Consider the following 26,226-nt stretch of genomic DNA (forward strand, 5'->3'; position numbering starts at 1 on the left):
TACTCACGAGACTATCGACAGTTTCTGCCATGGCTACAACAATGCCTCTCTCTTCTGGCTGGCTGTTGCTCATCGTGCTTGCTTCTTCGGCTCCAAGGCCACGCCTGACCGACTCTTGGTCGTACTGCCAAGCCACGGATATGACTGCTTCTTCCCTTGGAGGGCGCGCGGGATGCAGCAAACCCAGCAAAGCATGGAGGAAGCCCGCATTTATCGCAAATATATCTCCGATGCAGTTTGCCATCTGTTGGGCGCTCTGGAAAGAGGCAACCTTACAGTGCTGGCCATCTCTTGGAAGACCGGGATCAGCTGCATACACGTGCATATAGCACTCCTACTTGGGTGGTCATGGGAATCTATCTACATGTAGATATTTACAATATATTATAATATTATCATATACGTCTATCTAATGCCAGCAAGGTCGCGCACATTACATGCGTGTACGTACATTGCACATACTACACACCACACATACGTACGCCAACACGCGAACCGGAGCCACGAACCGAACCCCTCCACGGAATCTTGCCCTTCGCCAAAAAGCCCGGCCCGGAGTCGACTTCGGAACTCTGTAGGCAACTATGAATCCCGTCCTCCCGTATGTCCTTGCCTCCCATGACCACGCGCACACGCTCACAGACACGCACATCGCTGGCTCTGTGTATCGCGAGGTACAAAGATTACATGCAGATTGCGGGATGAATCATATGCACCGCGTACTTCTAGACTCTTTCATGGCGGCGAAAAGTCAGCATCGTTCTTTCGGCGCAAGCCTATCTATTCCTTGTGGTACAGGGCCTGCTTATCCGGCAAGACAAAGGAGTCCTTCTCCCCTCAAAGAAAGACCAGGTTTGAAGCACACGACATGCGGGTAAGTAGCAGTCAGGCCATACTTTAGGAACCCCCCCCTTTTTGTGTGTGTTTCGTGAAACCCTTCCATGCGTAAGCTTCGGGATGCAAAAGGCAGTGTTTTGCGTCCCCCTTCTCGTGGTGCATATCCTACTAAATCTCTTTTTTTTTTCCTTGTTCATTCCTTTTCTTTTCACGCACAATGGAACGATACAGATCGTTAGAATCAATTCTATTTTTGACCATTGGGGTCTGGCCTGGTCGTGTCCTCCCATCTTTTCTTTCTCCCGCCCTCTGTCGTGCTCTTCCATCCAGGAGAATCTGCACTCGCACCAGAGAGGCATCTGGTTAAAGCAGGAGTCAGCCAAGCCTCTGGAATGAAAGTACCCATGAAATTCCCCTCGGTGTGTTTGTGGTTATCCTTTCCGAGCATCGCACTCTACGCGTGGGTGCGGGAGTTACCCCCTAGTCAATGCATCCTGGCACCTCACCTCCATATTGGGGGGGGGCGTAACCCACCACTAGTCTTGACCCTTCTTGACCCTTCTTGACCCTTCTTGACCCTTCTTGGCCCTTCTAGGCCGCCTTCACCTAGAAGCCAAAAGAGGCAATCAAGGCAGGGAAACGATCTTCACTGCAACGCACACTCGCTTCTTCTTGCAGCCAGCCAGCCAGCCAGCCAGAAGGACGAGCTGCGAGCTGCGAGCTGCCGGGCGCCTGGCTAATTTACCTACACACATACTTAAACTAATCATTCAATACCTACATTAGAAGCAACCTTACAAGAACAGGGCATTCTGCTATTGGATCTAGAGTAGCCATTTCCTCAGTGCCCCGCCGAAAAGCCCATTTGTGGAAAACAAGCTTGATTCCTTACTCCTCTGGGTTCTCTGGATGAATGTTGTTTCCTATCGCGAGTGACGTGCCAGTGCTAGGCTAGGATGGAGGAAGGCACGTTACTTGTCTCTTCTTACTCGGTCACGTTTCAGGTCGCATGCTTAAATTGGTGGTGGCTGAATGGCACGCCTACCTGTCGACCTGCCAACCTGCCAACCTGCCAATTTGCCTGCTGCGAGGACAGAAACATTTGGTACTACTTACTTACAAAGTACTTACCCTTGCTCCCAAGCCATTTCCACCTCACCTTCAATGGAGGCAAAGTTGGCGCATGCTTTTGGGTGTCGAGATCATTACGTCGTCCATCCTGCAGCATCCATCTACGACCAATCTTGGTTGCGCGTCCGCAGCACCAATTCGAACCGGTGCCTACGTCTCAACAATGGGGCCGCACTCACAGTCGCAGTTGCAGTCGGTCTATACCAGTCGTACGTGAGGCCCCTAGCTGATTGGCATCATGACGAGATGAGATGACAGGGGACTCGTTCGTTTGTTCGTTTGCTTTGTCCAGCGCTGGGCGAATGAATCTCTGGGCAAATTCTAATCCATTACCGCAATCGGAAACGTTCCGAGTCTCGCTCCCAGAGCATCGGGTCGCTTGCTAGCGAAGCAAGGACTAGCGTGCGATTGGCCATGCTCCTCGCGCACCGAGCTATCTATCACCATATTTTATTATCCCGACCCCAGATCAGCAACCGAGTTCTCTCCGATGTAGATTTGCTTGCGCGTTGTCTAGTTATCCGCTTAGGCCATCCCTCTATCCACCAGGTATATACCTCTTGTCTGATTTGTCTCTTCGCCAGCCTTCGGCAACCGTCCCTGTCGATAAGACACCCGGCCAGGCGGCATCCAAGACAAAGACTCAAACTTGGCGAGGTGGATTTGGACCCTTGCTGCTTGAATCGGTAGCGGAAGGTACCACAATAGCGTAGCATCGTTCTTAGTTACCCTGCTTAGGTATGTACACACCCTGTCGAAGATCCAAGATCCACGGATACTTGATACTTACCCTGGTGCCCGGGATGCGGGGGGGGTCCAAGTACCTCCCTGCTTGCTTGCACGATGCTATTATGCACGCATACATACATACATACATACATACCCACAAGCGATCGGTGCCTCCACACTCGACACGGGGGAACACTGGCTGGCCGCTTTTCGATGACTCGAAATGAGATGTGGACACAAACTTTGGTATAGCGTGTGCTGCTTATCATATCCAGAGGTTCAACCGGTGCTTGATGATTCATGAGGTACTCGAAAGGTTGCGCCAGGCTTACATGCATGATGGGGAGCAAAAGACAGCAGCACACCTGCCGGTCTGCATTTGCATTAGATATGTTGGTTTCGATTGACCATACGCAACCCCGGTTTGATGCTGGGCCTTGTCATGGTCAACACATCCCACTTTGTGGGTGAGCTCGCCTCCTCGCCCCTCGATGAGCAGATTTCCTTTGGCTCCCCACGAAGACGATTCGGTAATTCATGCCCGTATACCCGAGCAAACAAGATAGTCATGGATGAAGGGCATGCGCCACTTGGCCAAACGGGCATTTGGCCAACATGCTTCCTTCCCCAGAGTGGCAGTGGCGAGCGGGCGAGCCTGTCTGTCAGCCCAGCCAAAGTTGCTGGCTACTGTTGAGGCCTCGAGCCAAAGCAGCTGGTAACATGTCAACCATGTCGCAAGGTTCAGCTTTGGGTGACATGCGGATCATTGCTAGAAAAAGTGAGTCAAATCACCCTTGACTGGCAGGTCTGGTAGCTGCAGGGCACCTGTCACCTTGAAAGCGTCCACTCACCAGTCAACAAGTCCATGGGCTCAGAGATCCGAACCAGTCTGCTGGCCAGCACACCTACAGCGTCCAGTATGCCCGCTGCTTGGCATCCGTATTCTGCACTCGATATGGGGGACCAGAATGGGCTGATACGGTGTCGCAGGGCTCTGGCGCGTATGTGGCGTTTTCGAAGCGGAACAGGCGAGGTCTTTCTCTCTAATGGCCGGGTCGAAGCCGAGAGATTGGGTAGGATGGTTAGCATTCGATCGAGCGAGCGAGCGACTTCCTGGGTTGCATGCCCAACAAAAACCATACTGCCCTGTCGTACTTGGTGTATGATATGACGATGATGATAAGCTATGCGGAGATGAAAATTTTCTACACGGTCAAGAGTCTAAACCCAGCTTGACGGTCTCAGATCACTGCACGCTGCAATGTCTAGATTAGATCTACACATGAGACAAAGGTTACGCAGTACTTTGCCCAATCGAGATGCGGCGAAGCTTGACCCTCGAAGAAGGCAAAAAAGAGAAGAAGAAAAAGAAGAAAAAGGAGACTATCTGTCTGTAGGCTAACATAGTATCAAGCATAAAGTATACGTAGTATATCACGTATATTAAGACGTAGTCAGAAATGATGGAAAAGGTGGAAGCCGAGGTCGGCGATGCGCCAACGAGTTGTTTACTGCCTGCTGCCCGATCAAGGTCCGCATACGGATGAACCAGCTCACAAGTCACTGACGTTGATATCAATCAAATGGTGCATGTCAGTGAGGATGCATAGGAATGAATTGTGGGCTACATACATGCGATGGCTGGCTTGCTACTACTGGGTGCCCCCTATGTTCTTTACGATATCTGCAGCAGCAGTTGCAGCAGTTGCAGCGGCACGTACTGGCTGGATTTAGCTTCACAGCCCCTGCCCAGCGGCAACGGAGGTCCGAGATAGTTTATGGGCATGTAGAGAATATTACGAATAGATTGTTTTCAAACGTCTGATGTCTTCTAGGCCGACCTGCCCAGTGGGATTGCTCAGCAAAGGGGTGAGAATCATGACTACTTCCACATACGCAGAGACTTAGTCAAGAAGGAGGAGAGAACGATCCATCAGGTAGTCAGGTTCCTCGTGTGCAACTAGTATATATGCGAACACACACAAATAGATCAGACAGGATGGACGGGGATATCCAAGTTTCCATTACTGGCCCACTAGTAACGGTAGCTAAATAAGCACGGTATAGGTAGCGTCGTTCAGTAGTGCCGCCCCCGTGCCAGTGCAAGTGCAAGCGCAAGTGCCAGTGCAAGTGCTAGCGGGTGTGCCTGAGTGCGCTAATATCGAAAGTACATGCGCAGCGTAGGGTAGGTGTGATGGGCGGACAAGTGAAAAGCCCCGACGAATGGAACGATTCGATGCTAGGAGAGAGTGGCCTGCCTATCTTCTTCACAGACTCGTTTTCGTCGATTGCGCACCTCGGGTAAGAACTGAGGGTACGGACGCTCATGTAAACACAAGAACGGCACGAACGGCCAGAGATAAAGTGATGGTGGAAGAACACACAATGTACCTCGACATCGTACGTAGATCGGGTGGGGTTTCCTCCTCCTATCAGCGAAATTGATTGATCGGGCCAGGCTACACACACACACTTAAAATAACCTCAGGACTGACCTAGGCTTGGCCTACCTAAGAATAGGCAGGAATTGGAAACAAAAAGGAACAAGTTCCTGGACCAACCTGCATCGATCCGTACTGGGCTAGGCCTGACTTGGTCTTTTTCGAAATCTTGGTACATACATACCTAGCATGGCAGGTAGGTTTCCTGTTCCTCTTGGTCTCATACTTTCTGGTGCCTTACCTGCATGTAGTTTAGTCTCCTTCCCATCCTACAAGCAGCTCGAATGGTATCATGGGCCTCGGTTAATAAGTGTCGTTGCCATTGACAGACAGACAGACAGACAGACAGACTCCATACCAAGCGAGCAAGCGTCTATCTGGCATAGGCTTCTGTCAATTCCAGGCCTGGACGCACAGAACTCCAGGGCTTGGCAACTAACTCGCGCTCCGCCTACTCTCTTGTCCCTCCGTGCCGTTGCTAAACCACCACAGACAGCCAGGTCACGATGCGACATGGAGACGGGAAGCCGGCGTGGAGCCGCTGCTACAAAGTATTTATTGTATCTGCTCGCAGAACGTGCTCTGCTCCCATCATCTGGGTTTGGTTTGTTACTCCGTCACTGTCCACGTGATGGATAGTGCTACTGCACAAAGGTTCAGCCCTCCACCAGGTCCGTCCCCGGTCATGTCCCTCAGGGCTCTAGTCCAAGCAGGTATACTGATCCTGTCATCCACATCCTCTCTGAGCTTGGAGCTTGGAGCTTGAACCACTTCGGGTCCGAGCCTCCGCCCCCATCGAAACTCTGTGCCCGACTGACGGAGTCCTCAGTGTCAGCAGCAATGCGGTTGGTCGAACTCTCCGCTTGCTTGCTGCATCCTGCACTGCTCGAGGCAATGGAGCCACATCTTGCTGACCCCTGTCAAATCCTCCACGGCCTGGAAACTATCTGGGCTCATGACAGGTACCCTGGTCCTCTGACAGCGCGACCCTACTCGGATCGCAAAGAAAGCTCACGGGAATCGGCCGCCCTCCTTGCAGCTCCAGTGTCTTATTTTATGCATATTTGTTCCCCATGCACAAGGCCCACCAGCACCGCACTTGCTGTTGCCCCGTCCTCTATTCTCTACCTGGCCGAACTGACTGGGTGGCTGACATGGGCTCGCTGCCGCGGAGTCGAATCCATCCCTACCTTGATTCCTCGGACACATATGTTTGCAATGGGGCTCAGTCAGATCGAAGGAGCTTCCGCCTCCCAGACTGCTCCCAGCCCGGTTCAAGCCATTCCAGCTCTCATCACAGCCGGACACGTTCGACTTCAAGTGAGGATCGACGGATGGGCCAGGTCGGGCTTCGTTCAGCTTACAAACAAGTCGTCTGAGCGACTGCCATGCGTAATTGCTCGCCATGCATCCGCAAGTGCCGCATACGCACATTTCACGGGCTCGGCATGGGTGCTGGGATGACCTGGTGGAGATGCTTCTCACCGTTTCCCTCGACGGACTAACTCCCAGATCATGGTTTTGGCGGCTCTTCGACTGACAGGCATCCTGGATCCTGGCAACCCTGTCCGTCAGTCACCCACGCTACCTACGATAACAACCTGGCGGAGCTCGTCCTAAATCCGCCTTGCGGGCCGCTGTGTCTGTAGACATGCCCATCCGCTTCTGGCCCCGCCTGTTGCTCTCCAGGGACATGAGCAGTGGAATATGCTCAGGTAGCGTTCTGCCGCCTGCAGCAGACCTGGTCCATCCCCTCTTGTCCTATGGACAAATCAGGTTTTCTCATTTGCATTTCCTAATCCAGGCCCTTCACAGTCCATGTAGCACTCCCTTATTTTTTTTACCCTCGAGGATGCAAGCATATCCCTCCTCTCTTCGCGACGCTCTCCCACTTCGACAAGCCGGCTTCCTTTCATTTTACTTTCCCCGATGTTTCTCTTATACAAGAATGACATATGATACTCCTTCCCTTCAGCATACAGGGGCCCACTCCATCATCCATTCGCGTCTAGCTCCTAGTCTTATATCCCCACAAACCTTGTATGACCTTTGCCTTCCGAGGGTCTCACTTATACGAGCTACTTTATTACTACCCCGTCCGCCTCCTACTGCTCTCCTTTCTGCTGCAATGCTCACTGTCGTTACACCCCGGGTTTAGGTCTCAGACTGCAAACATTTCTGTCACATATCGCATTCAGAATGGCTTCCCCCGCCAAGCCTCGTCAACCCCGTCTTCGCGCTTCGTGCGATGGATGTTTCCTGGCCAAGGTCAAATGCTCCAAGGCCAGGCCTATCTGCTCACGATGTCTTGCGTGTGGCATCGAGTGTCGTTACTCGCCGTCGAGCCGTGCTGGCAAACCTAAAGCAGACGTCAGTAACAGCAGTCATGTGCATTCCAGCACCGAAGCCAACGATATATCCGGCATGGGAGACGACAAAGCCATGCTGTATGCCACACCCACTGCCCAATGTTCCGAACAGATGTTCAGGCTTGATTCTGGCTGGGCTACGCCTCCTACCAGTGTCGACGGTTCCATGAGCAGGAACCCCTCCATATCGACAGGGCTGACGTTACTTGGGGTTGACGACAGAATCATGGGCGAGCATGATGGTATGCCAGCTCCGCCCGAGATGTATGCTCCTGCAATGCCGTGGACACCCCCTACAGACTTATCGTGCACCCAATACGGAGACGTCGCTGTTTCTGCCGCACACATGCCTGGGGCACATGTGCGGTCGCAGTCTTTCGACATGACCATGCCTACTCCCATGTCCTGGCCCGATCCGAGCACCCACGATATGATGGCTTACAGTCAGATACCGACGCCTGCGAGCATGTCATCCAACTACTTTCCAAGCCCAACCGCAACGCCGAGCATGAGACCAGCGCCTACCCGCCATAAATCTTCATCGTCGACAATCAACGGCGGCTCTTGCACATGCTTCACGGTGTGCCTGCAGTCTCTCCAGGCTCTGCACAATGCGTCGTCTCCAGCTACTCCTCCCTTTGACCTAGTCCTGTCCCTTAATCGCAAGGCCGTGGAAGGATGCGCGGCCATGATGGCATGCCCAAAGTGCATGAGCCGATCTGGCACCCACACGGCTGCTATGCTTCTTGCTACCGTGATTGGCAAAATCACCTCATTCTACAAGAACGCCTCCCACACTTACTTCGACACGGGGAGTATTGCCGTCAACAACGGGAGCCCTGGTGGCCCGTTAGGTTTTACATTGGGCGTGTATCAGTTGAATGGAGAGGACGGCCGATGGCTGGAGCTCGAAATCTTGGCCAGAGAGCTTCGCAAGTTGGAAGAGGTCTACGCGAGGTTTCGCGAAGTCTGTTCAGATCTGTCCGAGGACCCTGAGGTCAGCCGGGCCATGCTTGGGTACCTTGGGCACACGCTCGGATCTACGCTGGACCTTGTCAGTCACCGAAAAGGCGATATGACATTCGTATAGCACGTTTTGCAAGGGCGAGGGTGAAAACTAAGTCAAACAAGCAAGCTAGCTGAGATGGCCATCCCAGCATTAGGCGAGCTGGCAATGGGGTCCCAGCTTGCCATTGTCATTCATTGCACATCATAGCGAAGCGAGTACGGCGCCTCGGTGAAAGGTTTGATTTTGGGGAGCATTCTAGAGAGCGCGGTTCTATCAGCGGTACGCGAAAGGGTTTGCGGAAGAGAACAGTTTGGCTCCTTTGAGGTGCCCAGGACAAGGAGATGACGCCTCATTTCTGTTGCTGGCGTCACCAGGGGCAAGCCCACGAATTTCCCTCTCCCATCCAAAGTTCTTGTGTACGACATATCATGACGCAAATGACTAACGGGTAGGGCTAATTGCGACTCGACGGCATTTGGACTTGATTTAGGGGAATTTGGGCTTTGTATCTGCATCACTCTCTTAGGCTACTACCCGAATAAGCAACGTTGTAGGTTCCCGAGTTGCACTCTCGCAAACCCGAGGAGCGGAATGGTTTTGCTGAAACCTCGCAAGAATGTGGTGTGTTTATTGGAAGAAGCCTTGGGGAGCGTACCCCCATGGTGACACACAAAGTCCCGCGTGCCATTGAACCTGTAGCAGGTGGTGGAACGCGGATCCTGAAGCATTTTAGCCTCATCAAACGATACGATACGAAAGACAAATGTCGACTTCGGTTTGGCAAGCGTAGATCTGACCAGTCGACTGACCTCGCAGCCCACTACCATGACGCATCCATACCCTTGCTATCTCGCGCGCACTCGGCAGCTTCCCCTGGAGTTGTCCGATATCGTTGACTAGCACTGACTATATGGTACCTAATAATATCTAGCATGCGTGCTACATGTAGCCACGATCTGCATCATTGGTCCGTCGTACGAGCTACCTACTGACTGCCCGAGCTGGCTTATTCTCAAATAGGTACCTACTACCTTTAGCAAGCTGGTAGGCTGGCGGAGGAACGTTCGAGTCGCTGAAATCTTCCGCCTGCTGCCCAGGGCTCTTGACCTCTCCAGTTCCAGTCACCAGTCGACATGCCTTCCATTACGGATGGAGTGGCGGCGTTCCGGTTTCCCTGGCATGTATGCATATGTATGCCTGTACTTCCATGCAACACACGTTCGCCCGACTGACCAGAAGCAGGCCTATCACCCACGCTGGGTCCCGTCGTGGACAAAACCGCGTTGTGCTGGCTGCTGGCTTGTGGCTTGCAGCTGCAGCTCTCACGTTGGCAGAGGGTCGAACCGCCATGCACAAAAGACAAACGGGCATTTGCTTCAACGCCACCAAAAACGCCCAGAGGCGGAACGGTCGGCTGCCATCGCCGTCTTTGCTACAGTCTGTACCAAACCCTCCCACTCTCTCCCACCCTCGCCATGGCTACGGAGCTGTCGGAGATCATTGTCGTTCCCTGCTCCCCACGCCCACCGGCTGGCCTCGGTTCTTTGTACGACCCTCCTTCCGATGAAGCTGGCAGGCAAAACGCCAGCCTGGACTGCTGACATCAGTCCGCCGCTCCCGACAGCTGAAGGTAGCCGCGACGCCTTGGAACAAATATATCGCCTCCCCACCCCCCCCTTTCTTCCACCAGGGCTGAGGCCTGGATGACTGGCAGCATACCATGCCCCGTCCCCGATTGGCTTCGCCATATTATGGCTTCAAAAATGGTCCGAGTAAACGTACTGTTCTGCTCAAATCGATGTTCTGCATGCTGTCCACAATTTGCAAACTGGCAAGCCACGGGCCCTCGGGCCCGTATCGTCGTCATGCAAATATCTCAGCGTTTCACAGAAATCCCGGATCTCCCCATAGCAAAAAGGCCCTTACGACTCGTCCGCCCTTTTTTCCCGTGACTCTGGATCAGCTATTCGGGCCTTCAGGGTTGGACAACCTCATAGCTCCTGTATTGTCTCGCAATTTGGCGCCTCGGTTGCACCGCTCAGCGGGGTCATGGTTATCACCTGGATACAGTCTGTGGGAGCGAACTGGTGACACAAGTGGCGGCTCTAGAGCCCGATGGCCTGGGATTGACCGTTGAGGTTCAAGCGCAGATTCAGCATCCAGCCGACGAGGAATTCCCTAAACGGACACTTACAGTGAACGCTATGCAGCACTGTAACATCTTAAATCTTGTCATATGCTGCAAAGAGCATGTCTAGGAATTACTTTGTTTGCGACTATTTGCCAGCGCTGCAACCAATCGAGACAAACTCATGTCGACTCTGCATTGACAGATGCCATCGTCCAGTCCGCAGATGCGATTGCCCGCTGGACCGGGTGACGAGCAGCTCCGACATAGCCTGGGCGAAGATACCGACCAAACGGTGATTTTGCTTCTTATCCCTGCTTGACCTCCCCCTGGCCTATAAGAGGCGTCTGGTTCCCGGTAGCTTGTCGTGTGACAGGGAGGTCGGTAGCGATGGTGACTAGCGTTCCTACAGGCGAACTTGCCCATGGACGATACTATGCTAGAGCCACACCACCTTTTCCGCATATGCTTGTCCTCTGGGTGAGTCATCCCACCTTGGTCGTGATGGCGTCTGCTGGGCGAGTAAGAGAGCAGACCAAAGGCTGCTCACTAACATTGAAAGTTCCAGGCAACTAAGCCGGGCCAAACCATGAAACCAACTTAATGCGCGTGTTCATAGAGTGGGCCACCAAAGCCTCGCTCACTTCCTCATCATATGCCCCACGAAGCCTGTTGGTCCAGCGTATGGAGAGGTGATGGACCGTCCTATCTCGGGGCCGGTGGGATTTGGCCAAGAGGGAACAGCGCTCACTACTGGGAAAGGCAGCGGACCTCCGGATTCCGCCAACACGGCTATGCGGGACAAGTTGGTTTCTTCACTGGTTTGGTTGACTGTCACTTGTCTCGGTATTTCCTTTTTCTTGGCGGTGTCACAGCATGTCCACAACACGTGGCAAGTCAACCCCGATCTTGGGCATCTTCACCAGCCACTCGTGATGATTGGAGAACGGGGATAAGGCTCTGCTCCATACCCCTTGGTGGCGAGCAATGGGCTGGGGCGAGCCGGAGATGTAAACCCCTATCGGGCCTAAGGGAATGGTGTGCATGGAAATGGTACAGGGTCATTGGCTGGGCCTGCTTGGACACACCACCGCGCCATGGTATCGACAACGAGAACTGCGTGGGATTCGGTGTGGACCCCATCACGGGGCGTATCACGTATTTCGCTGTGCGGGTGAGATTCATGCTGCTTATTATACATGAAGCCAATGGTGACTTGTAGGCCAAGCGATAATGAATTGACTGACGGGCGATCTATCCTTGGGGTTTCGTGACAAGACTTACTTCGCATGGCACAAGACGCAATACGACGAGCAGGAAAATGCGAGGCTTTGCATGCTGACACCGAGGAGAAAACCACTTCACAGCCATGTCAATCAATCATCACAACTAGGCCATAATGACGAAGCGGGTGTCAAACAATCTTCAATCATGGAAAAGGGATCCGTTGGGAGCACGCCTTTGGAGCCGAACACCCGACTACGAAATACGATAGTAATGTAAAGACGTCCCCATGATCGCAAGCATTTTTTGTTTTGTTTTTGGTGGTTGATTTCTTCTTTTTGGTGAAACCAAGAATGACTATTATTTTTACAGGGTACGATAACCCACTCAAGTGATGCCTCTCTGCCCCTACGGAACCAATTCCTGGATAGGGGGTGTTGCGCTATAGTAAGGAGGGCCCACGTATACCACTCCCTCGCTCACCGGCCAGCCAACTATGTCATGCAGTCCAAAAGGAGAGATTTAGACACCGCCACCAGAGCAGCGGATGACTTGGCCTAGAGTCGTGAGTTTTTGTATTAGCTTATGTCAGGTAGGCAGAGATAGGGGTGGCAGCGATTGAAGAAAGGGGGAGGGGGCTTACCGTTGATCCATTCGCCCTCTTCGCTGACAAGGCAGTAAACGGCCTTGCCGATGTCTTCGGGGGTGCCGACGCGGTCGAGAGGGCAGAGCTTGGCAAGGCCAGCCTTGATCTTGTTGATGTCCATGCCCTCGTGGCCGCCGGGGACGTAGTGCCACGAGTTGGCGTCGAACATGTCGGTCTGGATGCCGCCGGGGGCGATGGCGTTGCAGGTGACGTTCTTCTTGCCGCAGTCGACGGCGAAGGAGCGGGTGAAGCCCTCGACGGCGGCCTTGGAGCCGGCGTAGAGGGCGTGGTTGGGGATGCCGGCCATCTGGGCGGCGATGGACGAGGTCAGGACGATGCGGCCGCCGCGGCTGCAGTGCTTGAGGGCGTTCTGGGCGACGAAGAACTGGCCGCGGCAGTTGAGGTTGAAGACCTGGTCGAAGAGCTCGGGGGTGACGTCGGTCTCCTCGCACCAGACCTCCATGCCCGAGTTGGACACGACGATGTCGATGTGGCCGTAGTGCTCCATGGCGCGGGAGAAGAGCGAGGCGACCTCGGCGGGGACCGATATGTCAGCCTGCATAGCGACCGACTTGGAGCCGAGCTTGGCCAGGGCCGAGACGACCTCCTCGGCGGCGGAGGAGCTCTTGGCGTAGTTGACGACGACGGAGGCGCCGCGCTTGCCCAGCTCCATGGCGATGCCCCGGCCGATACCGCGGCCGGCGCCGGTGATCAGGGCCACCTTGCCGGCGAGGGGCTTGTTCTGGGCGTAGTTGTTGTCCATGGTGGTGGAGGGGATGTCTTGGGCAGAGGGAGCCATTTTGGAGTGATTTCGAAACTTGGAAGTGATGGCTTGGAGCTGTTTGTAGAAATGGTTGGGCGATGCGGCGGGAGAAAGAGAGAGACGGAGAGATGGGAGATGGATGAGGTGATGAGCAGAGGCACAAGAGTTGACCAGACCGGATTCCCTTTATAAGGAACAGGGGAGGTGGGCGTGTCTTGGGGTCTCCGGTGGTTTGAGGGTCGTGTTTGGGGAAAAGTGCCGGACGGACGCCTGGCTGGGCAGTTACGGACGGACGGACCGTACGGACAGGTCGGATCTCACAGATGTTTTTGTTCTGTGGCGAGAGCCCGAGAGCGCCCTTTGGCAGGGCAGATGATAAAAATAAAATAAAAAGAGCCGGGCGCAGGGCTGGGTCCGTATCGTGTAGTGGAATGCATTGCGATGCGATGCGTCGCGTTGCGTTGCGAGGTGCGTAGAATGCCGATGCACAAGCGCCATGCAAATCGAGTCAGTCTGCCAGTATGTAATGCCATGCCATGCCTGGTTGCCTCGGTAAATAGCAGCCGCTTATTCTTGGCCGTCGCTGCTGCTGCTGCTGCTGCTGCTGTGCTGCCGCTGGGCTTTCTTTGCAGCTGCAGCTGCAGCTGCTCTCCCCTGGTCTGCTTTCGCTCCTTCTTCCTCTTACCCTTTTGAGACGGTTGAGGGTCAAAGCACCGACATGATTGGCTGTCCCCCTAGTGCCCTAGTAGTGCCCTAGGTTACGATGTCCTAGGTTAGGGTGTCCTAGGTTAGGGTGTCCTAGTCCCGAGGGGCCCCTCCTCAGCAGATGGGATTTAGAATTTGGGATTTAGTGAGCGCAGCAACCAACATGGGGCCAAGTGGGCACCCCATCGGACATCCGGTTGGGCAGTGCAATTGTGCAATTAATTGCCTATGTTGGTCCGGTCAGTATCTTGCTTGCGACAGAGCATCTTGTCCTCTGCTTCCTCCGTCGCCGGCATGCGTGTGCACAGCAGGTGCGCCCCGCCTCCCCCTCTCCTGCTACTTCAGCCCGTGGAACGAGACGGCAGCCAAGCCCGCACCGATGGGAGTAACATGTGGCCGGCCGGTATCGCCTCGCTTGCATGCCCGAAAAGAAAAGAAAATAAAAGAAAAGAAAAGAGCAACACCCTAACCTAGAGGCTGTTGTTGGCCAATGTGTGTGGGTGTGACGTGTTACCAGAAAACCCGCGTCCTTCGTCCTTTGATGTCTCAGGTTGGACCAAGTGGCCGCCAGGGAAGCAAGGAACGAAGAAGGCAACCATCATTCAAGTTTGAGTGTGCCTAGCCGGCTAAGCTACCTTGGCTGCTTGGGGGGCCGGTAGACTTACATAGTAGACTTGCGGTCTGTATGAGACATACATATATATATACATGATGCTCCGGTGTGGACACGGTAAGCGAGGACGAAAGAAGAAAACAAACCCCATTGAGTCCTAGACAGCTGGCGTTTTGGCCGTCATGTCGTCATGCCGGACGGCTCCGCCAGAGGAGAAAAAGAAAAGAGGGAGGGAAAGAAAAAAAATAAAAATGTGCATGAGTTTGTAGGTTTGTGCCACCTGCTTACCCTACTCGTTGAAAGCACGCGTGTACCTGACTGACTCAACGCGTTCCTAGTTTCATCGGGTGCGCCTGCCAGGGAAAAAAAAAAAAAAAGAGAGAGAGAGAGAGAGAGGGAGGGAGAGAGAGAGAAAAAAAGACAGAAAAAGAAACGTTGACGTTCCTTCATCTTATTGAAACTCTAACTAACGACTTGTCTGAATCCGTCCCTCGGAATCACACGACTTCATGTCTGAGATTGCCAGGAGACTGTCGTATTGTGTTGAAGATCAGTCCTCACATCAGTCGACATAGTATCTAGAATACACTTCATAAGCAATAGCGAAACTAAGCAATCCACGAGAGCGAAAAAAGAGAAAAGGTTCGGCCGGCGTGGAGGGATCAGTAAGGCGTATCGGGCGCTGAAGAAAGCATGTCACGGTTTCAATAGTTCCAAGAATAAACTCGTATCCAAGCTTCCTTGTACATTAATTAAAGGTTGATGTTGGTATCTAAGAGGTAATTGTATCTGTCCATCCCTATATACAGTAAAATGGAAATTCTGAAGCACACGGAGCTAGGTTCGCATCCCTGCTGACAGATATCGACGAAAGCGGCAATGGAAGGATCTAACTTCCCTGCCTAGGAGGTTCCCCATACCTCTCCTCCCATATGCATGTGTATGTGTATCCGGTATTCTTCAGACCTGGTCGGTCGGTCGTATTTCCCTTAACCAGAAACCAAGTCAATTCCATTGCCAACCAACCGGGCTGGGCTTAGCTGGATTCCCGCACCGGGAAATCTCCCGAACCCCTGAACGCCAAACGATTAAATGCGACCCCGAACCCCGTAAGTGAAAATCGTTTCGGCGGCAACTGTTTGCCATGTGTAGCAAGTGTGAGTCAAACCGTTATTATGTTAAATGCTATAGCGTAAGTAGAACATCACTGGACTGAGGTGGATGTAAGCCCATCCATACTCCAGTTGTTCCCCAGTGCAAGGAGCTTCCTCTTGATACCATCGCTGAGGCGACAACTCACGCCCTCTTCAATGGACTTGGCGGCGTAGAGCAGAACATCAACCGGCTTGTCCAAGGCAGTGGTGCTGCCATCGCCACGCGATAGTACGGGAATCCCATCCCCGTTCCACAAGTAGGCAATGACTGCAGGGTCCTCGGGGGTGACCTGATCAATGGCCACGGGACTCCCCTCATCCCGCTTTTGGAAGTTGGGGTCTAGACGGGAAACGCTGTCCGTCCAGAGGATCAGGGCGGCGCGGTAGAGTGCGGCGCTCCACCACGTCGGACGCCTGTCAGCGGGCATCGCCCTGATGAGGCGCAGGACTTGTCCGCAGTGAAATATAGACTCTTCGCGCTGGTAGATGCAGCGCTTGTGCCGTAAGGATAGCTCCCAGTAGGACCCGTCAAAGCCTTCCCGACGGGCCAACCGTTCGATTTCCGGGAAATTGGTGACGGCATTGAGTGAGATCAAATGATATAGGACCAGATTGGTCTTGCTGACGGAACAGCCGGGGTTAGAATTGTACACTGCTATGGACAGTTCGTACCAGGACTGTAGAAGGGCCTGAACCTCCTCGAGGCGAAGCATTGTGGACGCCTTGGTCACTGTCCGGGATGCTGTGCGGCGTGTGCTCAGTACATCCGAAAAGCAGGACAGCATCTGCCTAAGATGACACAGCAGACTTTGTAGAGGGTGGAGTAGAAGGCGAAGCTGATGAGCAGATAGTGTGCTTTGTCGTCTTGACAAATTCTCGTGCAAGAAATCCTGAAAGACATCGTACAGTGAGGGGCTGAGGGAAGGTGTGTTAAGCAGTTGAGGGTTGACATTGGCCGTACAGCCGTAGAGGGACTGCATGGCTTGCTGCCACTGCTCAGCATTTGCCGACATCCAAAGAAGATCTGGACCTGGCAGCGGGGCGCACAACTCGCTGATATTCAGTATAGGTGCTGTATCATGGAATAGACTCAGTTCCTGGTCAACCATGACCCAGTTGTACACCAATCTGATCGCAGAGTTAGCACGGCAACTCCTCCATGGCGGTCTGAACTCGGGGGGAGGGGGCATACCTGTTTTGAGTTTCACGAGCCAGCCAGTCTCGCCACTGCAGCTCGAGCGAGCCGTGGAAGTTGGGTATCATGGCGGGCTGCGCATTCAACATGCCTGCATGCTTCAACATCTATCGGCCCAATACATTAGACACACATAGACACTTGTGTTCGAAAGAGCTCACTTACAGACAGATACATGCCTCTTTGGCCCAGAGAAATGTCCACTTTGGAGAGGGAGTCAGTACTTGGCTTTATACAGAAACCATCTCGGGCCGCTTGTTGACTTACTTAACCACTTGTCCCCGCTCCAGGCGCCAAGAAGTGTAAAGAGTAGTGAGCAGCGCACAGTAATGGGGTCGGCACACATCTCAATATCCTTTTCGATCTAGGGAGTCCAAAGTGTCAGCGTACGTTTCCAAGAAGGAATGCCAAAGCTACCCACAATATCGAAAAGACTGATGCGACATGTTTCGACCAGCCCTGCACTCAAGGCTCTGGCTTCTGCCGTCGGCACTGCAGAAGCACCTTGTGCAATCATCAATAAAACGAGTAGCGTAGAGGCCTTGTTGTTTTGTACCATCTCGTTGGGATCCACGCAGCCTGTGGAAACCAATGAGTAGAAGAAGGACAAGCTGCGGACGTAGCTTCGCAAAAAGTATTCTAATATCTTCGAGGGTGGGAGAACCAAGAACGTGGCCAGGCCAGGACCTGAGAATCGGTCCTTGCTGTATCCGCTGAGGCCCCCTCGGTGGATTTCGAGTGCCTTGTGTAAGAAGGTTTGCGTAATCGCCAGCATATTGTCTCTGGTCCTAGAGTGTAGTGGGATCACCGAGGCAAGATCGGCCGCATCCCAGTCAACTTGCTCCAGGTAACGTTCAAGCGTTTCCCAGGTGTTTTCTTGCTTGCTCTTCTGCTCCAGGCTCTCGAGGTGTACGATGGCGGTTCGAGGGCATGTACCGGAATACACTGGCGGGGTGCATCGGGCTAACGGCCAAGCAGCTTCGGCCGCAAGGACGACTTCGAGATCAGTGGTGTCGCTGGGGCTTGAAACGGCCACGTCTGTAGGTTTCACTGTCGGCTCGTATTCTCCATTCGACATAATGCTGGTGCTCGTGCTTCGTGTGTGGATAGAGCCCCTTGATGAGCTCATCTGTTCTGAGTTAGATGAGGCATCGCTCATCTCGGCAAAAGGTGGCATAGGTACATCAGTTGTCCCTAGTGGTACATTCGTCGCCGAGTACATGTCAAGATCCAACGAGTACTCGGGCCAAACAAGCATATCGTTGTAGTTATGGTCTTGGTGGAGGAAGTCGCTGCTCAGCATAAGATCGTCCAAGTCGACTTTGGTATGCGGGGATGGGAAGTTGCTCTCGGTGCCTGGGTGGGAGTTGGCAGGCGAGCTATTCTTGTGAGGGCTCTCGCCCTGCCGTATCCTCGGGTCTATAGCACTGACAGCATCGGGAGAAACCATGGGTTTTGCTATGGAGTCATGTTTCATGCTACTATCAAGGTCCATGAATGCTGGGTTCATGGTAGCCGTTGCTCCAACTTGCGGTACAGGCGGCTGGTTCTGCAAAGCTGCCGCAGCTCGCAAGGCCGCCTTGGAAGACCTACAGTCGAGTCTCGAATTAGCTCTGGCTGTGATAGATACCATTCCAAGAGAATCCAGATTGGTGTCAACCTACCTTCTTGCGAACCTCGCGGCGCAAGGCAATCCTTTATCAGCACAGCGAGCGCAAGGCACTCGTTTGTCACAGCCCGTCTGCGCGCACCGTTCAGCTAGTGGTTCCTCATTAACTGAGTAAGAAGGGTCTCATGTTACCTTCGCCTGTGCGCAGTTCAGACAAGCAATGGGTTGCTTCCCTACAACGGTAGGAGGCGCCCCCGGGTTGGTATCCAGAGCCGGCTGTTCATGATAAGTAGAGAAGTGGCCTACATATTTGGGTCAGTTGTGCTGCTCTCTTGGACTCTCGTACACACCGGCCAGTCGTGCCCAGAGGATTACACGCACGTTGGAGAAGGTCCCTTCGCGCAAAGGAGAGCTGACAGCTCTGGCAACGATGCGGCTTGACGTTGGTGTGATTTGGTATATGGCGTTCAAGGTGTTCCTGGAGAAGACATGTGTCAATGATATGGGCATGGGGGGGGCGGTATAGCCGTCGGAGCGAGTACGACGTTGCATACCTTGCGAGTGAACTGCTTGCCGCAGTAGGCACAGTAGACGACCATGTTGAGTGGATATGGCGAGCGATGGTTGTGGCTACGTGTAAGTGGTTACGGTCGTCCTATTCCTTGTCAACATCCGTGAATTGTCGTTGGATCTAGTCGAGGAGAGGGCGACAGCTTAGAAGATGAGAAGCAAAAACTTCACGAGCGAACGACGAGGCTAAATCAACAAGGCAAAAGCGAATATGTAGGAGGGCCGGTCAAGAAAGCGGCATCATATGTAGGAGACGAGTATAGAATGGGGTGGATGCGTGCCCGTTTTCTTAATAAAGAAGCGGTTGGCGGCGTGTCTGATAGTCTTGAATGTGAGTAAGTCATGTACGTCGGTAGCAGTGCAGTGCAGTGTAGGTACACCAACCAACCAACCCAAGCACAGAATGCGGAAGGCTTCCAGCGGGCCAAGCCAGGCCAAAGCCAAGCTAAAGGTGACCAACACCTAGGATGGGTACGTACTGGCTGTTGCTTGATTCTGTTTAGCGTTTGCGTTTGATCTATTATCTTTCGCACAGTCGCCCCAGGCCCTCGGGATGCGTTGCTGCAGGACCTCTGCCCGCTTCCGTGCTTGTGGGACTGGGACTGGGACTGGGACTGGGACTGGGATTGGGTTGAGCTGGGTGCTTGGCTGGGTGCTTGGGTGCTTGAGTGGGTGCTTGTCGGTGCTGCTGACGCTGACGCTGGTGCTGACGCTGGTGCTGACGCTGGTGCTAATCTACTGCTGACGGACGGTGGGAGCTCAATGCTTGATGCTGGCCTGTCTGTCTGCTGCTGCGCTGGGCTGAGTTGGTTGGCTGCACTTGCGCGGACCGGCACACATCATACATCCATTGAGCAATGGTTATACATACATAACATGCATACATACATACATACATACATACATATCGAGCCTTCAGGTACTCTTTCTCTCGCGCTCTTTCCTATCATTCATATGGAATCAAAAAATGTATCGATCTATTCCATACACATCCACATGCCCGGAAGTGGTCAAACTCGAAGACGAGCCGCAACCCATTTCTGGCTTAGTTGTTTGTTTCGAGACATTGGCCGAGAAAAGGAAGATAGATGATGATTTGATGAATAGGTTAGGTAGGCAACCAATACCTACCTACCTGGTACATCCCAATCCCGGTAGCAGTCGCCGGCAGAATCAATGACAGCCGATTGGCCCTGTCAAGAACAGCCTCTGCCAGGATGAGCCCCAAACTCTGAATCTGTACCTGTTGAGCTTTCCCATTCATTCATCGCTCGAAACGAAAAACCGGGGCCCAATGGGATCTGAGCGGCCATCCCAGCTCAGTAAGCCACGGCCGGCTTCCAGTCATTGGGCACGCCGAGTATGCGCAGCCGGATTTGATTGGGAATAAAGGTCGTCGGTCGCTCCTTTAGGCAAGTAGTAGGTACCTACCTACCTCCTTATGGTTGTATGTTATGTAGGCATGTAGGCATGTAGGCATGTAGGCATGTAGGTAGCTACGGATACGAAACACATGTTGCCTTGTTTGCCGTATAAGTCGGAATAGAACGAATAAGGGCACAGCCGCTCTCCTGGCCTACACTATCCATTGACCTATATCCAACAGTAATCAGGCATGTACTTGCCGTAAGTCCATAGGTAGACCAAACAGGCATGTGCTGTGGGATTTCATTAACCGCCGTTATTACTCAGATGTCAAAGTCTACGAGTGCATGTATACGTACGTGTATTGCGGCGGGCCACAATGTGCCGAGCGTAATCAGCCTTTCGACACATGACGACGGAGCGGAAGAAAAGGCATCTTTTTCCAGGACCAGGCCCAACGTGAACGTGGACATGAACATGGACATGGACGTGAACACGAACAGCATCGCCCGAGCCTAGTTGGTCCCGAAGAAGAGGCGACTGAAGAGCCGCTGGGTGTGTGTGTGTGTGTGTGTGCTGTGATGTGTGCTGTGCAGCGGGTGCAGCGTTCTGCTCTGTGTGCCTGGGCTGAAGAAGAAGGAACCGTGTAAAAGAAAAGTATCCAAGGTTCAGTACCTACCTGCATCCTTCCTGGCGGGCCTGGCACATCCACGGCTCCTACAGCAATGTAAATGTGAGCAAGCCAGGACTTTTGTCTTCCTTTTTCTCTCTACCTGAATTTTCGGATGTTGGCAAGGGTCGTCGCCTAGGCTGGTCATGGCGCCACTTTGCGTACAATTCATTCATTCATCATTCACTGACAATGCATACGGGAAATATTTCCTGCCCTACAGTACCCTGGCTCTAGCGGTGCACTGTTGACGGTACATCCCAATTAAGCTATGCAGCTAGGCAACTAGGGTGCGGGCTGCTGCACGTCTCGGTCCAGCGCTGAGATTGTCGGTCCAACAGGCCCCCCTCGGCCATTGCTAACTAACGGCTTACACTACCATCCCACCTCCCCATCTCTACTGGACGCCTGGCTCTGAGGGGCCCCGGTTCTTTGGCCCCAGGATCGATCCTCCCCCCCCACTATTCCAGTGCTGCAGTGCTGCAGTGCTAACAGGTACTAGTATATATTGCGGCTTAAACTTATAGATCATTGATCCATGACAGATACATCCACACCTGCCCCCTCCATGTTTTGCTTATATGCTCCTCTCCATGCACCAACAAGAAGGCCATGTGGGAGAAGCATGTAAGATATGTGATGCGACGACATCTGCCTAGTTCCAACCATTGTTCTCTGCTAGAGTGCGAGAGTGCGAGAGGCAGAGATAACGCGTGTCCGATATCGTCCACCTGCACCCGCAGCCACCTTTTGGCAACACCATACCGACGAGGCGGTCGTGATATATTCTCGTTGCATTGCATCGGACTGATCGGAGACGCCACCGGCAACAGTGTCGACTCGGCTGGCGACCAACCGGACCCAAGGAATGGTCAAGGTATGCTAGGTAACGTAGGTAAGTAGGCAGTTAGAGTTAGAGCCCTCTCCGTCCCAACCCACCTAGGCAGATACGGCAAAAGGAGTCTAATGCGGCGTGGGCGCGCAGGGAAAAACGGTGCAGTCCTACTACGTGTTTCACAATGGCTTGCCTGGGCACACTTGTTGGACTTGGGGGGTACGTAGGTAAGGTCCATACGTCCACACGTCCACACGTTCGTTAAGAGCAACAATGCCACCCTTATCGGTCGGTCAACCGAGTCAGCCGCCTAGAGATAGACATATAGATAGATGATAGCCCGCGCCACATGCCTTATCAGAGCTGGGGATGTCGAAAATGCCCGTTCGCCATGTCAAGTGACTGCAGAAGGTAGGGGGCGATTCGCCTGAACCAGTCTGTCCACATCAAGGTCGCGATGATGGGGCTCGAGCCCCCGAGAACGGGAATGTCGGACATATATTGCCCGTGGGCCTCTCTTCAGACGAGGCAGCCGCCAGAGAAAACCGTTGTCTGGGTCTAGACAGGGCGACGATATTGTTCCTGTTCTCGTACCTGAATGAGCACAGACGGGCTGCTGTGTCGTATCCACCCCAAGCATGCCCGCCATTCCGACACCTGAAGTAAGTAGTAGTGGTCGTCGTCGTCGTCGACGACGTCGTCCAAGATCGGCATGGAGAAAACCATCTGTGTCGCCTGGCCGTGGTTGCTATCCGTCCACCCAGGCGCCTGGGTGCCATGCTAGGTCCTTTACACTACTGTAAGGTTTATTTCTGTGTCAGATCGATCGGGATGTGATTGGGGAACATTGAAGCATCGGATTTCGCGGCATTACGACCTGTGGGCATGCTGTGCAAACCGAGGCATTCCGCCCTCGCCTACCTACTACGTACTTGATGTGTGCATTGCATGAATGATGCGACCATTTTCACTAGTATATCTAGCGAGCTGTGTATATCCCTATATGGTATGTAAAGGATATACTGTATACTGGTAAGATGTGTATGTACTTTTGCTTGGTTGGATCCCTCGATCGACGCCAGTCCAGCCCTTTTCTTTTGATTCCCACCTACCGCCGCATCGACGGACCATGTCTCAACCTTATTGATGCATTTCGTGCTACGTCTGTGAATTGTTGCTTAACTGCCCCCCTAGGGAGGAAGCCCTCGGTCGTATTCTGTTTTCTCATCCCGCTCGGTCGTTGCACAAACAGTTTTCGTCTAGACAACCGTCTCACGACCGAACCGAGGCGAGGAAGAAGCCGGGATTCGGTGCAGGTTTCTAGAAAGAAGGAAATAACCCGTACGTGTATGCGGTGTTAGTATGCAGTGTTAGTATCATCATGTATGTAAGTATATATTGTAAGTAAGTAAAAAAGAAAAAAAAATTAGACTAGAATGGTACTACAAATAGAGTCGGTCAGTCGCTATTGTTAGCCAACCACTCAAGCAGGACGGAAAAAGAAGAGAGCGAAAATAGAAGACAGCTTGTGTGTTTTGTGGCACGCACTGATTCGTTCCAGGGACGCAACATCCATCGCTCAACCAACCGTCGTCAAGTTGTTTTCTTTTCTAGTCGCTTTATTTATTGGTTTTTTTTCGTACGGTAAACCGGCGGTCTCAACAATCAATGCGTCTTGTGCCTGAATGGCCGCCGATCCCTGCCCCTCCTGGACGCCCTGTGCCTCTACCGGTCGGGATTTAGGCCGCCGGCTGGGAATCATGTCGTCGTCGGTCCACCATCAGCGGCGCCATCTCACCCATCTCCACCCCGTGCAGTTGCTTTGTCTGGGCTGTGTCGTATTATTGGCATTGCCGCCAGCGTCAAGCCTCCCGTGCTGTTTGATTGTGCTGTTCCTGCTGTTCCAAGCCCCGAGATTGATTGGCGACGATGATGACGATGACATCCTCGGGCCACTCGTACTTTTGCTGGCTTTGTGATATCCCATTCTGCCCCAAGTCCTCGTCACACACGGGTCGGCGTTGATTGGCTTCGGTCCCGAACCAAAGGCGAAATACCCGACTGGCCAACCACTTGTTGCCCTTCCTACTCGCTCGCTCTCGCTCCGTCTGGTCGTGGCCTATCTTTCTTTTCTTTTTTCTCTCTCTTTTTTTTCTTTTTTTCTTTTTTCTTCCTTCTTGCAGTCTGTCAGGCTGACAGCTCATCCATCCATTCCTTCAAGACTCCACGACCCATCCGATAGAAAGCCACAACACACATCTGACCCCCCACCGGTGATTGTTCGGGTTCCTCGTATGGCGCGGGGCGGCGTACATACTGTTCGTGGTGTTGTCCTCCTGAAGACTGGGAGCCTGGGTTTCGCGGAGGGCGAATCCGGGAGGTGTTGCTGGTTTGTCGCCGCGATGCCTGTCCTACCTTGTCCCCCAGCCTCATCCGCTCCAGCTGCGGAGTGCATTGTGAGTGGGTGCATTGTGCGTATAATTGAAACGCCCTGTGTAGTGGTGGTGGTAGTGGACTGTCAGTAACCAGTAGGCCATATGATATTTGTCGTGTACGTCAGGGAACGTCGCGATGGTGTGTATGCGTCGAATGCAGCGAGGTATCTTTCCGTTTTCCTCTGGATGCCATTGGACACGGATCGAGCCAAGGTGTCCAGTTGTCCTTTCAGCTCCGGGTTTCCGTTGTGTGGTGGTTACCTTTTCTTGTTGTTTCATCGCCTGGTATCGTCTGGTATCGTCAACAAGTATCAAGGGATCTGTCGTAGTCCAGTCGAGCTCTCTGCCCCAGGAGTACTGCCAATGTATCGTCTTCCGGAAGGCTTCTGGTATCAGGATAGCTCAGCGTCATGCCACCGTCGGGAGGGTGTCGACATGCTCCGCTTGGTGTGGTTGATCAAGAATTGTCGTATATACACCCTCTTCTGCCCGGGTTTTCGCGAGTATCAAGTGTGTTCCTCATGCAGTCACATGGCCATTTGTTCCATGACCCCTCGCTTACAGAAAAGCCCTGGGCTAGTTATAAGAGACCGGCAGAGCAGAAAGTCCCTCCTTTCTAGGGCAGGCTGTCAAAAAGCCCGAGGTGCTACTGTCATCCAAAACAGAAAGTCTAATCTCCGGTACGGACTATAGTCTTTCGGATATCCCCATCTCACTTCGTAAGGCACAGCTCTACTAGAGACCCACTGAGCCCCCCCCGCCCAATACAGCCCCGACTGACAGAGGAACAGATGCTCAATCTCGTTCGATATGGGCGAGACCTTCGTCACCGGAGGCACCAGCGTCTTCTTGGGCTCTCGTCGTTTTCCCATCAAAGAGAAGCCAGCATCCCAATCGATCGGACGGGTTACGGAGATTCTCTGTGACGGATCCGTATGAGCCTATGTGATGGTATGGTAACGTCCGTTCTGATATACGATAAGATCTCCACGGACATTGCTTACCGCGTCCATTCCGGACAAGTGACCGTGAATCCTGGTCCCTCCTCGGCAGGTCCCTGGCCTGGCCTTTTGCGAGCAAAGGAAACAGCATGTAGGGATCGAGCATCAACGATAAGTGCCGCTCCTGCGCCAACGGGAACTGCCGCCGGTGAGCCTCTGCGGTAAGCGAATCTGTCACCTACAGCATGCCTGAATCACGGTGTGAAGATGAAACCTCCTGGACGTTGTGTTACGCTGTCGTTGCCGTTACTCCATCCCAACCCGCAACCCATCGTGAATGTGGCAACGTGTGTCTCTGCCCCTTACGCCTCTTCGAGCTCTAGTTACTCGTGTGACCACTGCTAGTATGGATCATCTCGGTGTAGGCTTCCTATCACCGAGACATCGCTTACCTGATGTCCGGACATGGGCGGAGGGTCCCTTGTAGTGCTGGGTAGACAGATATAGACGTTTTCGGTACTCCGGAATTCGCACCCAAGAACCCGCAGGCCTTCTAGCAAGCAGGAAACAACGTTTTTCACACTTTCTAGTAGTCCTCACCGTACCCGACGGTGGTTTAGTAAAGCTGTAGTTGGCCAGGGGGAAATGCTGCCGCGGGTGACTTGGGCCAGTGGCATTCACTATCCGAACCGTTGGTAGCTCGTGGAATGTCATGCCGTGTCGTCGTAAGCCGAGCACGCCTATATGCCGTCCTATATGCCACCCAACTCTGCGAATGGGCCAACGAGAAGCAAGCCAGATAGAACGAACTCCCACACCAACGTTGGGATGGCGGCGGACTACATATGCGGGGAGGG

The 26,226-nt window shown here is 53.2% G+C and overlaps 4 protein-coding genes across 4 annotated transcripts; 2 read left to right on the top strand and 2 right to left on the bottom strand.

The window, feature by feature from the left end:
• Positions 1-5,082: 5,082 nt before the first annotated feature.
• PG986_007384 (uncharacterized protein) lies at positions 5,083-6,602 on the top strand (the record flags this gene model as incomplete). Its single annotated transcript, XM_066843606.1, has 2 exons — positions 5,083-5,097; positions 5,799-6,602. 2 exons carry the CDS (start codon positions 5,083-5,085, stop codon positions 6,600-6,602), a joined length of 819 nt encoding a protein of 272 aa, XP_066699718.1.
• Positions 6,603-7,337: 735 nt separating this feature from the next.
• Positions 7,338-8,597, top strand: PG986_007385 (uncharacterized protein; the record flags this gene model as incomplete). Its single annotated transcript, XM_066843607.1, has 1 exon — positions 7,338-8,597. One exon carries the CDS (start codon positions 7,338-7,340, stop codon positions 8,595-8,597), a length of 1,260 nt encoding a protein of 419 aa, XP_066699719.1.
• A 3,793-nt stretch (positions 8,598-12,390) lies between these two features.
• On the bottom strand, positions 12,391-13,313 carry PG986_007386 (uncharacterized protein; the record flags this gene model as incomplete). The annotated part of the gene is made up of 2 exons (XM_066843608.1): positions 12,391-12,425; positions 12,512-13,313. 2 exons carry the CDS (start codon positions 13,311-13,313, stop codon positions 12,391-12,393), a joined length of 837 nt encoding a protein of 278 aa, XP_066699720.1.
• A 2,486-nt stretch (positions 13,314-15,799) lies between these two features.
• PG986_007387 (uncharacterized protein) lies at positions 15,800-19,105 on the bottom strand (the record flags this gene model as incomplete). The annotated part of the gene is made up of 8 exons (XM_066843609.1): positions 15,800-16,877; positions 16,942-17,051; positions 17,110-17,147; positions 17,212-17,308; positions 17,366-18,533; positions 18,609-18,685; positions 18,746-18,855; positions 18,904-19,105. The coding sequence occupies 8 exons, from the start codon at positions 19,103-19,105 to the stop codon at positions 15,800-15,802; spliced, it is 2,880 nt and encodes a 959-aa protein (XP_066699721.1).
• Positions 19,106-26,226: the final 7,121 nt, after the last annotated feature.

The sequence above is a fragment of the Apiospora aurea genome (genome assembly GCF_038362705.1).
Source record: "Apiospora aurea strain CBS 24483 chromosome Unknown utg000005l_segment0_segment0, whole genome shotgun sequence".
Taxonomy (NCBI): domain Eukaryota; kingdom Fungi; phylum Ascomycota; class Sordariomycetes; order Amphisphaeriales; family Apiosporaceae; genus Apiospora; species Apiospora aurea.